Raw genomic sequence first — 16,590 nt, forward strand, 5'->3', positions numbered from 1 at the left:
GAAGGGTATAGCACTTGGCTTTGAAAATAGATTTCTCAATGTCTTTTATATCACCTTGTAAATTGCATAGTGATAGGATTGACTTCGTTAGTTTTATAAATATTCTAATAAAAATGCATGTTAACATATATGTATAGTAGACACATGTGCACATAAATACTTTTGCTTCTGATTGCAATAAACACTTCAGTCATCCAAATAATTGGATTTTATAGCACTAATACTTTCTTTTTCAGGTGAAACTTCCACCAATGATGGAAATCATAACTGCTGAACAACTGATGGAATATTTAGGTTAGTGTTGAAGAGTGGATGATTTTATATGTCTTCCAAAATAAAACTAAGTTTTCAAAGCTGATATGTTACACATTTGCACCTTTACAAAGTGCTATATTATACACTGTTTTAAAATTATACTTTTGAGTCTATTAATTAATTTTTTAACTAGTATGTTACTATTCTTAGATGTTATAGGCTTCTAACCAGCATTAAATTCTGCAAGGAGAATAGGTGATATCTAGAAAACAAGATGCATATAAAGTGTAATAAATTGCAGAATGGGAGATGACACAGAAACTCTGACATTGCGTGTAGAAGGTATTAAAAAAATATTGGATAGGCTTGGGTTAAAGATGAAGGAGGTAGACTGGAGATATAGGTCAGTGGTGGAACATTTACCAAGTATATTCAGGGTCCTAGCTCAATCCCCAGCACCACAAAAAAATAAAAAATAAAGGCAAAGGGGATGCTTTAGGGTAGTGCTACTCAAAGTATGATTCATGATCCTGTGCCAGTTTATGAAGTATTAGTTCAGTCTCGAGTGAGTTAGGAGCTTAAATCAGGATATAAAACATTTACATTAGTAAGTACACTTAATTCATCCAAAATGTTTTTTATAGCAGAATTTTCTTGATGATGGAATCAATGTATTGAATTGTATTTTTTCACAAGCTTATTTCTAATAAAGTTTGTAAACCAGTTGTATTGAGTTGGACTTGTTTAGAGAGTAGGAAGTTATACATCATACTGAGGTCTTTTAAAATTTTGGCAAATAATAATCTATATATGTATTTATACTATTGCCAAATAGGAAACCTTAAACCATATTTTTCCAGTTTTTTTTTTTTAGTAATTAAAATTTTATTTTTAAAAATATTGTCAGGTGATAATTTGGCTCCACCATACCAGATAATTAGCTAACTGTTTTTTTTTTTTTTTTTGTAAGATATAGGCTTAGTAAAATAATTGGGATTGCAGTTTTGGAAGACCTTTTTCTTTATGTAATTCATATCATTTAATCCCTCCTCACTGGCTAGGGACCTCATGGTTATAGATAGAATACCTACTTATCTGCAAATAGACTGGATTTTTTTCCCTTTTATTTTTGTTTTTTATTTGGGGGCATGGTACTGCAAATTGAACCAGGGCACTTGGCCAATGAGCCACATCCCTAGCCATTTTTATTTTTTATTTTGAGACAGGGTCTCACTAAGTTGCTTAGGGTCTTGCTGATTTGCTGAGGCTGGCCTTGAACCTGTAATCTTAGTATATCAACCTTCGGAGTTGTTGGGATTACAGGCATGCATCACAGGACCAGCTAACCTAAGTTATTGATCCTTATACTTAATGATTTCTAAATTATATATCATGGGGAAGACTCAATATGCTTGGTGCTTTGAGGAATATCCAGTGTGACTGCCAAGGAATGTGCAAAGGGAAGCTACTAGGAGATGAGATCGCACATGGAGTCAGATCACATAGGGTCCAGTAGCTGTTATAGAGGCTGACTTTTGCTGTGAGTGAGTTGGGAAACCATTAGAGGATTTTGAACAGAAGACTGATATGATCTGACTTTGGATTTAATGAGAATTCTCTAGCTCTTATGTTGAAAATAGACCTGGTATAAGGACAGGAGCAGAGAGACCAATTAGGAAACTTACAACAAATGTGGTAGTAGCTTCAAACAAGGTAGAACTGGAGGTGGTAAGAAGTGGTGAAATTCTGACAGAATTTCCTGATCAGTCAGATGTGGAATGAAAATGGAGTCAAGGGTTACCCTGTGGTTTTTGGCTTGAACAATGAGAAGGATGGAGTTGTCATCAACTGAAATAGAAAAAAATGGAAGGAGAAAGTTTAGGGAGGAGAAATATCAGGATGCTTATATTTGGTTCTAAGATGCTTATTGACATTCAAATTGGAGACATCAGGAAGGCAATTGGATATATAAATCCAGAATTAGAGAAGAATTCTAGATCATTGCTGTATAATATAACTTTTTGTGATGATAGAAATATTCTGTATATATGCTTTCTAGTTTGTACCCACTAGCCCACACATAGCCCTTGAACTCTTAAAAATGTATTTGATGTGCTGGGCACAGTGGCCCATGCCTATAATCCCAGCAACTCTGGTGGCTAAGGCAGGACAATAACAAGTCTGAGGCAAGCCTTGGCAACTTAGAGTAACTCTGTCTCAAAATACAAAATAAAAAGGTCTTGTGTTCATAGCTTACTATGGTACACTCAGTGGTAGAACACTCTCATATTCAATATTCAGTACCACACATACACACACACACACACAAATGTAGTTAATGTGACTGAGGAATGGATTTTTGGTTCTTTTTTTTTTTTGCAGTGCTAGGTATCAAACCCAGGACATTGCTTGTGTCAGGCAGGTACTCTACCACTGAGTTATACCCTTAACCCCTGAATCTTTAATTTTAGGTAATTTAATTTGTATAGAAACATGGTGCTCTTGGCTACTGTATTAGATAGTACAGGTCTAATCTGTAAATTATATATTTTAAGATAAGATATATAAACGGGAGATTGGGTGAGTTCCTAAAGGGAATGAATGTAGATAGAGAAGGGAAAAGATTAGTGGACTGAATCCAGGGCATGCCAGTGATTAGCCAAGAAGGAGAAAAATAGGAAATTGAGATTTCCTAAACTCCAAATGAAAAAGTGTTTCAAGGAAGAGTGAGAGATTAGGTAAATCTCAAATGCTGCTAATAGGTCAAGAGGGATGAATAATGTAAACTGACCACTGGTTTAGCCACAAGGATGTCACTGGTAGCTTTGTTAAGCATATGGAATGAAAACCTTACTGTAGAAAAGTGAAAAATTTAGACCTTCATACATAGACATAGAATGTGTAATAATACAGATAGTTTGAAAGGATATAGCAAAATCCCATAAACAGAGTCATATACACAAGTACTGATAGCATAAAAGAATGAAATTGGTGCAAATAGGGCATTAATATTCAGAATATACCAAGAACTCAAAAAACTTAACACTAAAAAACAAAACAAATAACCCAATCAATAAATGGGCAAAAGAACTAAACAAACACTTCTCAAAAGAAGAAATACAAATGGTCAAAAAGTACATGAAAAAATGTTCAACATCTCTAGTAATTAGGGAAATGCAAATCAAAACTACATTGAAATTTCATCTCACTCCACACTAGAAAAACTAGGGATAGTAGGAACATACCTCAACATTGTAAGAACTCTAAATGTTAATCCCAAGGCCAACATCATTCTAAATGGAGAAAAATTAAAAGCATTCTCTCTAAAAAACTGAAACAAGACAAGGATGCCCTCTTTCATCACTTTTATTTAACACAGAAACTCTAGCCAGAGCAATTAGGCAAAAGAAATAAATTAAAGGAATACAAATAGGAAAAGAAGAGCTCAAGCTATCCCTGTTTGCCAAAGACATGATTCTATATTTAGAAGACCCTAAAACCTCAACCAGAAAACTCCTAGAACTCATAAAAGAATTTAGCAAAGTAGCAGGATATAAAATTAACAACCATAAATCAATTGTGTTTCAATACACCAATGATGAATCAGCTGAAAGAGAAATTAGGGAATTTATCCCATTCACAATAGCCTCAAAAATAACAACAATGTGAGACTCAATCAAACAAAAGAGGTGAAAGACCTCTACAATGAAAACTATAGAGCAATAAAGAAATTGAAGAAGACCTTAGAAGATGGAAAAATCTGTGCTTATAGATAGGCAGAATTATTATTGCCAAAATGGCCATACTACCAAAAGTGCTATAAAGATTTAATATGCAATTCCTATTAAAATTTCAATGTCATTCTATATAGAAATAGAAAAGGCAGTCAAGCAATTCATTTGGAAAAATAAGAGAACCAGAACAAAGCAATCCTTAGTGAGAAAAGTGAAGCAAGAGGCATCACAATACCAGACTTTAAATTATACTACAGAGCTATGGTAATAAAAACGGCATGTTATTGGCACCAAAACAGACATGAAGGCCAAAGGTACAGAATAGAAGACACATAAATACAGTTATCTCATATTAGAACAAGGCACCCAAAACATACATTGGAGAAAAGATATCCTCTTCAACAAATGGTGCTGAGAAAACTGGAAATCAATATGTAGCAGAATGAAATTTAACCTCTACTTCTCACCTTGCACAAAACTCAAAAGTGGATCAAAGACCTAGGTATTAGACCAGAGACCCTGCACCTACTGGAAGAAAATGTAGGCCCAACTCTCAATTATGTCGGTTTAGAACTAAGTTTCCTCAACAAGACTCCTAAAGCGCAAGAAGTAAAATCAAGAATCAATAAATGGGATGGAATCAAACTGGAAATCTTGTTCACCACAAAAGAACAATTAAGAACACAAAGCCTACAGAATGGAAGAAAATCATTGCCACCTGCACCCCAGATAGAGTATTAATCTCCAGGATATATAAAGAAATCAAAAAACACAAAAAAATCAAATAACCCAATCAATAAATGGGCAAAGGAACTGAACAGGCACTTCACAGAAGAAGAAATATATGAAAAAAAACGTTCAACATCTCTAGCAATTAGAGAAATGCAAATTAAAGCTACACTGAGATTCCATTTCACTCCAGAGTGGCATTTATCAAGAAATCAAATAACAATAAATATTGGGAGGATATGGGGGAAACGGTTCACTAATACATTGCTGGTGGGGCTGCAAATTGGTGCAATCACTGCTATAGAAAGCATTATGGAGATTCCTCAAAAAAAATGGAACCACCATTTCACCCAGTTATCTCACTCCTCTGTATATACTCAAAGGACTTAAAATCAGCATACTGTATTGACACAGCCACATCAATGTTTATGGCAGCACAATTCACAATAGCCAAATTATGGAACCAACCTAGATGCCCTTCAACAGATGAATGGATAAAGAAAATGTACACAATGGTATATTACTTAACCATAAAGAAGAATGAAATTATGGCATTTGCCAGTAAATGAATGGAACTGGAGAATATCATGCTAAGTGAAACAAGCCAATACCCCCAAAATCGAAGGGTGAATGTTCTCTCTGATATGTGGATGCTAACCCACAATAAGGGGAGGGGACTAGAGAATAGAAGAAGTTCATTGGATTAGACAAAGGGGAATGAAGGGAAGGGAGGGGCCTGGAAATAGGAAAGATATTAGAATGAATTGGCCACAACTTTCCTTTGTTCATATATGAATACACAACTGGAAACTTCGCATCTTGTACAGCCACAAGAATGGGATCCTAAATCATACTCCATGTATGTATAATATGTCAGAATACACTCTACTGTCATGTATATCTAAACAGAATAAATAAAATTTTAAAAAATTCATTTTACTCCAGTCAGAATGGCAACTATCAAGAATACAAATAATATCAAATGTTGGTGAGGAGGTGGGGGGAAAGGTACACTCCTACATTGTTGGTGGGACTGCAAAAAGTGCAACCACTCTGAAAAGCAGTATGGGCATTACTCAGAAAACTAGAAATGGAGGGCTGGGGATGTAGCTCAGTTGGTGGAATGCTTTCCTCCCATGCACAAGGCCCTGGGTTTAATCCTGAGCACCACAAAAAAAAAAAAAAAGGAATGGAATCACCACTTGACCGAGTTATCCCACTCCTTGGTTATACCCAAAGGTCTTTTTTTTTTTTTTAATTTTTTATTGTTGGTTGTTCAAAACATTACAAATTTCTTGACATATCATATTCCACACTTTGATTCAAGTGGGTTATGAACTCCCACCTTCACCCCATACACAGATTGCAGAATCACATCAGTTACACATCCGTTGATTTACATATTGCCATACTAGTGTCTGTTGTGCTCCGCTGCCTTTCCCATCCTCCACCCAAAGGTCTTAAAATCAGCATACTGCAGTGATGCAGCCACATAAGTGTTTATGGCAGTACAATTCACAATAGCCAAGCTATGGAACCAATCTAGGTGCCCTTCAACAGATGAATGGATAAAGAAAATGTGATATATATACACCATGGAGTATTATTCAGCCATAAAGAAGAATTAAATTATGACATTTGCCAAGGGAGATTATCTTGCTAAGTGAAATAAGCCAGTCTCAAAAAAAATCAAAGATCAAATGTTTTCTCTCAATGTGGAAGCTAATCCAAAATAAAACAGGGGGAAGGGAGAATTTCGGGACTTGAGTTGTGGCTCAGTGTTAGAGTGCTCGCCTAGCGCATGTGGGGTACTGGGTTCCATCCTCAGCACTACATAAAAATGAAATAAAGATACTGTGTCCACCTACAACTAAAAAATAAATATTTTTTTAAAGGGGGAATTTCATCAAAATAAAGGAAAGATCAGTAGAGTAGATGAAGGAGATTAAGGGGGAGGAAGAAGGGACAGGAAAAGGGAAGAACAGTGGAATGAATTTGATGAACTTCTATACGTACATACATGAATATACCACAGTGGATCCCAACATCAAGCATACCCACAAGACACTAATTTAAAAAAAACAAACAACTAAATAAATTGCAGAAAGTTCTATAGAGCAGAGGGAGCAAGGGGAAGGTGGAGGAGGGGGAGGAGGGAAGTGCTGGGGAAAACAGTTGTTGGGATAGTGGCATTCTCTGACTTTAAAAAATTTATCTTTTGCTGAGCACTGTGGCACACAGCAGTAATTGCAGGGGCTCAGGAGGCTGAGTCAGGAGGATTGCAGGTTCAAAGCCAGCTTCAGCAACTTATTGAGGCCCTAAGCAACTAAGCAAGACCCTGTCTCAAAATTTAAAAAAAATTTAAAAAGGGTTGGGGATGTGGTTCAGAGGTTAAGTGCCCCTATACTGAATCCCTAGTACCCCCAAATTTATCTTTTTAATTTTATCATTTGAATATAAATATGCTATAAAAGTGGTCAGTGTTAAAGCATTTTAATTTTCCTAGAATTGACGAGATCACTTCTTTTCCAAATGTTCATTTGGGATAAACTAATTGCTGCCAAACTCATTCTCCCATTTTCTTTTTTTTGCCTAATGTAACTGTCACGGTTTTGTTCCTTGGCTTCTGTTTTTCTGGAATATCCCATTAGTAGCAATGACTCCTTTCTTTGAAACTCCCTTTTCTATATATTAATACTTCACCATCTGATTTACTGCAAACTATCATTTTCTGCCCTCAAAGTTAGCCTCCATATCATCATACTCTTCCTAAAGCATCAATTTTATTCTTCACTCTATTTAAAGTCAGAAAGAGCTAGGGATATAACTCAGTGCTAAAGACAAGAACTTGCTAGCATGTGTGAGGCCCTGGCTTTGATCCCCAGCAATGCAAACAAAACAAACCAAAGCAAAAACATAAAGATCCCTATGATTTTTTTTAAAGGAGCCACATTTATCAGCACATTATTTATGATTTCCTATAATCTCATTGATTTATTCATGCAACTGGATTTCCCACTACTTTGCAACATAAATCTTGTGGATTAGTTTTATAAGTTACTCATATGAAATGATCTTTCTTTCTTTTTTAAAAATATTTTTTAGTTGTAGTTGGACAAATACCTTTATTTTATTCATTTATTTTTATGTGGTGCTGAGAATCAAACCCAGTGCCTCACACGTGCTAGGTGAGTGCTCTACCACTGAGCCACAACCCCAGCTCCTCCCAACCCCCTCCCCGAAATGATCTTTCTTATTTGTGCTTTTTTTTTTTTTTCCCCCTTATTGCTGGGGATTGAACAAGGGCCTTGCTCAGGCTATTCAAGTACTCTGCCACTGAGCTATATCTCGAGCCCTCTTATTTAGCTTCTCTATCGTTCCTTTTCCCTCAAAACATGCTTTTTTCTTCTACTGCCTTTCCAAGTTCTCCCCATTTTGCTGAATTCAGTTTAGACTTCTCCCTTCACAGGATTTCTGAAGTTGACAGACTTGATCAATCTCTTTTCAAAATCACTTGGTATTTAAGCATTTATTACATTTTATATTATACTTTGTCATTATCTTATTCTGTATATCTTATAAGGTTTTTGCCTAACAAAATTATTTTTTTTAAACAGCAACATTTACATCCTAACATTTATTCTAACCCCTCACTAAACATAGTAAACTTTCAAGAAATACTTTGTGATCAAAATAGTATTGTTGACCAAATATAGATAACAAAGGTTAGATCAGTTAAAGAAAATAGCACTCTTTTTTTGGGGGGGGGTACTGGAATTGAACTCAGAGATGCTTAACCACTGAGCCACATCCCCACCCCTTTTTATATTTTATTTAGAGACAGAGTCTTGCTAAGTTGCTTCTGGTCTCACTAAGTTGCTGAGGCTTGCTTTGAACTTGCAGTCCTCCTGCTTCAGCCTCCTGAGCTGCTGGGATTACGGCCGTGCAGGCAAAAAATAGCTCTCTTAAGAGATTTTTTATATATCTACAATTGATACTTTCTGAAGATACTTCTTTAGAAACTCAAACTCAATCTTTTTTTTTTTTTTAATGGTACTGGGAATTGAACTCAGGGGCACTCAACTACTGAGCCACATCCCCAGCCCAGTTTTGTATTTTATTTAGAGACAGGGTCTCACTGAATTACTTAGTGCCTCGATAAATTGCGGAGGCTGGCTTTGAACTTGTGATCCTCTTGCCTCTGCCTCCCAGCAGCTGGGATTATAGGCATGGGTCACCACGCCCAGCCTCACACTCAGTCTTTTAAAAATATGATTTTAGGGGCTGGTTATGTAACTCAGTGATAATGTATGTGTAGCATGCACAAGACTCTGTGTTTGATCCCTAGCACATGCATGTGTATATACATCTACATATACACAATTGTCTCTTAAAAATATATCTGGTTCTCTTATTATGTGTTAGTTATATAATGCTATATAACATATCACTCCAACATTTTAGTGACTTCAATCAGTAAACATGTATTTATCTCACAAAACCTGTAGATCAGGAATTTGGGTTAGGTTTAGCTAGGTTGCCCTAATTCAGGGTATAGCAGGGAGTTCCAGTCAAGGTGTTGACCAGGGCTGCAGGTTCAAATGAAGGTACAGCTTAGGAGAATCGTCTTCTAATCATTTACACAGTTGTTGACAAGATATAGTTCCCCATGGGTTGTTGGACTGAGGTCCTTAGTTCTTTCCTGGCTATTGACTAAAAATGTCCCCAGGTCCTTGCCATAGGAGCAGCTCATGGCAGCTGTTCCTTCTCAGGTGAAAGAACAGAACTACAAAAGCTACAATATTTTATATTCTAATTTTTAATGAAACAACTCATTTCTTCTGCCATTTTTTAAAAATATATTTTTTAATTGTAGATGGACACAATACCTTCATTTTATTTTTTATGTGGTGCTGAGGATCAAATCCAGTGCCCCACACATGCTAGGCAAGCACTCTACCATTGAGCTACAGCCCCAGCCCTCTTCTGTCATTTTATTTATTAGAATTGAGTTAGTAAATTCATTCTATGCTCAGGGAAAGAGGATTATACAAAGAAGCTGGAAAATATAACTCATCAGTAGAGTACTTGTATTGCATGTACAAGGCCTTGGGTTCTATGATCCCCAGCCTAGTGGGAGGAAAAAATAGTGGTAGAATATCAGGAGGTTGGAGATCATTGAGGCCCATCTTAGAGGTTGTTTTCCTTAACTAGGCTCTTCTTTTATCCACTAGAAACTTTGGCCTCTGGAAAAAAAGAGTTACTTATCTGAGTCTTTCCCAGTAATCATTCTCTTTGCACCTAAACTTTAGTCTATGGTAACATTTCCAGGATTATTTCATGCTATTTTATATAATGCCCTGAATCCTGGCCCTACTATGGTGATATTCAGGAGAACATGCAGTCTCTTATCAAAATAAACATTGAATCCAAATGAAATATAGGATTCAAATATAACATTTTTGTTCCAGTTATTTGAATAAATAAGATATAGCATATGCTCAAAATAAAGCATATTTTCAATTAAATCTTTTTCTTTTAAAGTTTTTTTAACCTTTATTTTATTTATGTGGTGCTGAGGATCAAACCCAATGCCTTACACATGCTAGACAAGAGCTCTACCACTGTGTTACAACCACAGCCCCTTCAATTAAATCTGTCAAAACCTCAACATGGGGTGGTTGTGGTTCAGTGGTAGAGTGCATGCCTGGCACGTGTGAAGCACTAGGTTTGATCCTCAGCACCTTATAAAAATAAGTAAATAAAGTAAAAGTATTATTCATCTACAACTACAAAAAAAATTTTAAATAAAATAAATTAAAAAAACAAAACAAAACTCAACATGAAGTTGGGGATGTAGCTCAGTGGTAGAATATTTGCCTGACATTCATGAAAGCCCTGCATGGGGCTTTATTTCCAGCATTGCCAAAAAGCAATACACATAATGTGCTGTGTAAAGACTCAAAAACATTTTTTGTAAATTGACTTACTTATACATGTCCATCAACCAATTAATTTAATGCTTTTGGAGTCCTTCTACATATGCAGAATGAAATCATTGTTGGTTAGACTTTACTATCTTAAAGTTCTAATTGAAAACACACAAATAATATTTTAATGTTCATAGGAATTCTTTTGTGATCAGAGTTGGAAAGTTTAACACAATACTTGATGAAGTCTTTAAAAGTTTATTTTGACTTAGAAAAATAAAGGTTATATTAAAGCAATTTTATTAGCTTGTTAGCAGTTTGGGAGGTTGGGTTAGAACTAGTTCAATATCTCAATGTTTCTTTCAAAACAAATAAGGTAAATGAAAAATTTAAACATTAAAAAGAGACAAGTGCTGGGCAAGTGCTCATGCCTATAATACCAGCAACTCAGGAAGCTGAGGCAGGAGGATCAAGTTCAAGGCCCAGCCTCATCAACTTAGTGAGACCATACCTCAAATTTTTAAAAAGGGCTGGAGATATGACTTAGTAGTAAGTAGGGCGCTCCTGAGTTCAATTCCCCAGACAATCAAAAAATTTAAAAATAATATTTTTTGTTGTGCACCTGTAATCTCAGCAACCTGGGAGGCTGAAGCAGGAGGATCACAAATATAAGGCCTCAGCAGTTTAATGAGGCTATAAGCAATTTAGTGAGAGCCTTTCAAAATAAACAATAAAACTGGTTGGAGATAATGCTCTGTGATAAATTTCCCCTGGGGTCAGTCTCCAGTTCATGAGGATGTGTAGTGGGGTAAGGAGTGAGACCAAATTAAAATACATATTTTTAAATATCCATTTTTTAATGCAAAAAAATTTTGGTTTTTCTGAGTTTTGGATATTTAACATACTTATAACACCCACTGTTAATGAAATAATTAGAGGAATATTTGATTGATAGCAATAGAAGTTGTTACAATGTTTGGGAGTAGTAATATATAAAGAAACTCAAATGTATTATAAAATGGGAGATAAGAAAAATTTAATGGTGTTTTTAAGTACATTGAAAAAAAAATCTGAGGATAGCAAACAGTTATTGCTTTTCTCTGTATAGAATTGAGGGTTCAACATTTATATCCTCTATTGATCCAGTGTTTAAAAATTTATAATTGAAAGCTTAATTTTATAAACAAAAAAATTAACATTTAAAAAGGCAATTTCACAATTTTGTTTTTACAGGAGATTACATGCTTGATTCGAAGCCAAAAGAAATTTCAGAAATTCAACGTTTAAATTATGAACAGGTAATAAATGTGACTTTTATTATATTAAGATATTTAATTTTTATGTTATGAATATATTCATTGTTTTCTCTAGCAGTGACTTGCAGTCTTTTCTATAAAAGACTAAATAGTAAAAATTTTAGGTTTTTATAGTAAATATTTAATAGTAAAATTTTGCAGGCCAAATATGGTCAGTGTCTGTCGCATATTCTTTGTTTTCTTTTTTCCTTACCCTTTAAATATGTAAGAACCCTTAGTGCACAGTCAGATTTGGCCCATAGGCCATACTTAAGATTCCTGGTTTCTGTGAATACATATGCTATAGAGGATGACATGTCAATACTAGATGAGAGGGGAATAATAACCTGGTAATATTTTGAAAAACTGACTTTCACATATATGTGTCATTTCCCTTGCTTATATTTATTTTTCAATTATGTTTTTATTTTTCTGTTCTTTCTTTTTTTCTTTTCTTTTTTCAGTGCTGAGAATCAAACCCAGGGCCTCCCAAGTATTCTAGGCAGGCACTGTACCACTTAACTATACCCAAGTTTTGTTTAGGAGAAAGTTGAGCAAGTAATGTTTCTGGTATGTCATTAGGACACATTTTGCTGCTTTGTAGTTTCAGTATGTCCACATTTCTTGTTATGTTCTTTAGAGATCCTGTTCTTTACTAGGTTCAAAATCATTAGAGCTGGAAGAAAGCAAGCAGACTTTGTTTTCTTCAGTATTCCTCTTTACTTGGAAAGAGAATGAGGAAAAAATTGCTTCATTTAGTGGGAGGAAGTCTCAACCAGGGAAGAAATAAACATTACTAGAACCTTCTTAATCACTTTTTAAAAAATATTTTTTGTTTTAGTTGTAGATGGACAAAATACCTTTATTTTATTTGTTTATTTTTATGTGGGGCTGAGGATCAAACCCAGGGCCTCACATGTGCAGGGCAAGTGCTCCACCACTGAGCTACAACCCCAACCCTGCTTACTCACTTTTTTTTTTTGTTTGTTTGTTTATAGACCTTTACTTTATTTATTTATATGCGCTGCTGAGAATTGAACCCAGTGCCTCACACATGCCAGGGAAGTGTGCTACCACTGAGCCACCCCTCCTGCCCCCCTGTTTACTCACTTTAAAAGTATATTTTTAAATATACTTTCATTAGTTAAAAAGAAAGCAAAATCTATTTCAGTATTGCAAAATTTTTTGGATTTTAATGTTCAGATAATTTTGTCCTAATAGAATTGAAAAGTCAACATCTTGAATTTCATTGTTATCCAAGATAGGAAATCTATATCTAAAGCCAAATAAATTTGTATGCCAAGTAATTTGAATTTTGTTAGGAGAGAGCTGTGGAATTAGCTCATTGAAGCCCTAAGTTCAGTCCTCAGCACTGACCCCACCAAAAAACTTTTTGGAATAATTTGTAGTTTAAAGCAATGATTTCCAAACATTTTTAGGAATAGAAACCATTTGTCAAGTGAAATCTTTTTTTTTTTTTTTTTTAATACAGGGGTTGATCTCAGGGGTGCTTTACCACTGAACTATATCCCCAGCCCTTTTTATGTTTTTTAAATTTTTTTAAGCTTTCTTTCTTTCTTTCTTTTATTATTATTATTATTATTTTTTTTTTAAATTCATTTTTGTTTATTTTTATGTGGTGCTGAGGATCGAACCCAGGGCCTTGAACATGCTAGGTGAGCGCTCTACCACTGAGCCACAACCCCAGCCCTTCTTTCTTTTATTAAATATTTATTTTTTAGGTGTAGTTGGACACAATGCCTTTATTTTATTTACTTATTTTTATGTGGTGCTGAGGATCGAACCCAGGGCCTCTCACATGATAGGCAAGCGCTCTACCACTCAGCCACAGCTCCAGCCCCAAAAGCTTTCTTTTTTTAAAGAAATAACTTTATTTCATTTATTTATCTTTTCATGTGGTGCTAAGGAATTGAACCCAGTGCCTCCCATGTCGTAGGCAAGCGCTCTACCACTGAGCTACCACCCCATCCCCTTTTTATTTATTAATTTTCAGACAGGATCTTGCTAAGTTGCTTAGGGCCTAAGTTTCTGAAGCTGGCCTTGAACTTGTGATCCTCCTACCTCAATCTCCCAAGTTGCTGTGATTATAGGTGTGTGCAGTCCACCCAGCTCAAATGAAATATTATTTATATAAGCCCCTAATATATAAAACCAGTAAATGATACTTTATGAGTATAAGATTATAAGGTTTAATTTATATAATTGATTTATCAAATTTATATAATTTCTTATTGAAATCAGGCTTTTCAATTAATGACAGATTTAAAATTAGAAATTATGAATGATGATTGCAGTTTTCTGTCAACCTCTGAATTCATTTTACTTCTGTTTCACATTCTTGAGAAATGATTAACAGATGTTTTCGAATGATATTAGCATTTTGTTTAAGTTCATCTTGCAGTCAGTCTCAGGATACACTTTCATTGCAATGATTTAGACTCTTAAAGAGTGGTTGGAAGTTTTGTCTCGTAGTTGAGAGAAACAATATTTAACAATTGCTTGCATTTCCTAAAACTATCAGGCCAAAAGTACTCTTCACTTAAAATAAGCACTAAAAGTATTTATGAGGTTATTATTACACTACTATTAGTTTTGAGAATAGTATGAACCAAGCTGATATGCTGAATCTAAACTAGTGTTTAATGTTCTACAGGCATGAGGTAATAGTGTTCTTTTTTTGTAATTTTATATGAGCAGATATGGTCAAACCTTAATTTTAGAAAAGCCAATGCAGAGCTGCCATCTTCCCAAGTTTTAACTTTTTACTAGAAGATGTAAATAAACAACATGTTTTTTCAGTTTAATTTAATGTTAAACACCATCATAGTACAAGAAAACATGATATGCATGTCAACAAATTTTTAAATAACTGCAAAGACTTTTTTTAAATTTTTATTTTTTATTAGTTGCTCAAGACAATACAATGATCTTGACATATCATACATTTGATTCAAATGGGGTGTGAATTCTCATTTTTCCACGTGTACAAATTGCAGGATCACGTTGGTTATACAGCCACATATATACATACAGCAATACTAGTGTCTGTTGTATTCTGCTGCCCTCCCTATCCCCCCCTCCCCTGCCCTCCCCTCCCCTCCCATCACTTCTCTCTACCTAATCTACTGTGACACATTTCTCTCTCTCTCTTTTTCCTTCCCCATCACACCATCATATATGTATATTGTATAACGATGAGGGTCTCCTTCCATCTTCCCTGCAATTCCCCTTCTCCCTCCCATTCCCTCCCACCTCTCTTCCCTGTTTAGTGGTAATCTTCTCATGCTCTTCCTCCCTACTCTGTTTTGAGTCACCTCCCTTATATCAGAGAAGACATTCAGCATTTGTTTTTTAGGGCTTGGCTAACTTCACTTAGCATAATCTGCTCTAATGCCATCCATTTCCCTGCAAATGCTATGATTTTGTTATTTTTTAGTGCTGAGTAATATTCCATTGTGTATAAATGCCACATTTTTTTTTATCCATTCATCTATTGAAGGGCATCTAGGTTGGTTCCACATTCTAGCTATTGTGAATTGTGCTGCTATGAACATTGATGTAGCTGTGTCCCTGTAGTATGCTCTTTTTAAGTCTTTTGGGTATAGTCCAAGAAGGGGAATAGCTGGGTCAAATGGTGGTTCCATTCCCAGCTTTCCAAGGAATTTTCATACTGCCCTCCAAATTGGCTGCACCAATTTGCAGCCCCACCAGCAATGTATGAGTGTACCTCCCCCCCCCCCCCGCCCCCCCCCCCCCCCCCCGCATCCTTGCCAGCACTTATTGTTGTTTAACTTCATAATGGCTGCGATTCTTATTGGAGTGAGATGGTATCTTAGAGTAGTCTTAATTTGCATTTCTCTGATTGCTAGCAATGGTGAGCATTTTTTCGTGTATTTGTTAATTGATTGTATATCCTCTTCTGAGAAGTCTCTGTTCAGGTCCTTGGTCCATTTGTCGATTGGGTTATTTGTTTTTTTGTTGTTTAACTTTTTGAGTTCTTTGTATATCCTAGAGATTAGTGTTCTATCTGAAGTGTGAGGGGTAAAAATTTGTTCCCAGGATGTAGGCTCCCTATTTACCTCACTTATTATTTCTCTTGCTGAGAAAAAACTTTTTAGTTTTTCTCATTTGTTGATTCTTGATTTTAACTCTTGTGCTATAGGTGTCCTATTAAGGAATTTGGAGCCCGACCCCACGAGATGGAGATTAGGGCCAACTTTTTCTTAAATTTAAAATATTTCCTCATTTTAGACATACCTTGGGGAAGAGTTCTAAGAAACAGTTTAACCACTATCTTAAAGGATCCAGTAGTAATTTTTTTTATGATGTAAGCAATCATCCCTCAAATTTATATTTTATAATATTAATTATCATTGTGGAATTAGGAACCAGGTGACAAAAGATTTATCCCTCTTAATCCTTTGTTTATACATTTATTTTGTATCAGTTTTATAAATCTCTATAAAGATAATAAAACTATCAAATAGTACTATCAAATACTATTCAGTTATTTTAATACTAAATAACCATAATAAACATAGCAAGTATATGAAGATATAAGCATGAGCTCAGGAACCATGAGAAATTACACTATCCCCTACCAGGCATGGTGGCACCTGCCTTTAA

General features: G+C 35.2%; 1 protein-coding gene across 2 annotated transcripts in view; it reads left to right on the forward strand.

The window, feature by feature from the left end:
• Mindy2 (MINDY lysine 48 deubiquitinase 2) overlaps positions 1–16,590 on the forward strand; it is an 85,818-nt gene that overhangs the window by 16,882 nt on the left and 52,346 nt on the right. For both annotated transcript variants that reach the window (XM_027923013.2, XM_071608315.1), the window contains exons 2-3: positions 237–294; positions 11,882–11,946. In XM_027923013.2, coding sequence (XP_027778814.2) covers positions 237–294; positions 11,882–11,946 — 123 coding nt within the window. The remainder of the gene's footprint in view (positions 1–236; positions 295–11,881; positions 11,947–16,590) is intronic.

This window comes from Marmota flaviventris, chromosome 2 (genome assembly GCF_047511675.1).
Source record: "Marmota flaviventris isolate mMarFla1 chromosome 2, mMarFla1.hap1, whole genome shotgun sequence".
Classification (NCBI taxonomy): Eukaryota; Metazoa; Chordata; class Mammalia; order Rodentia; family Sciuridae; genus Marmota; species Marmota flaviventris.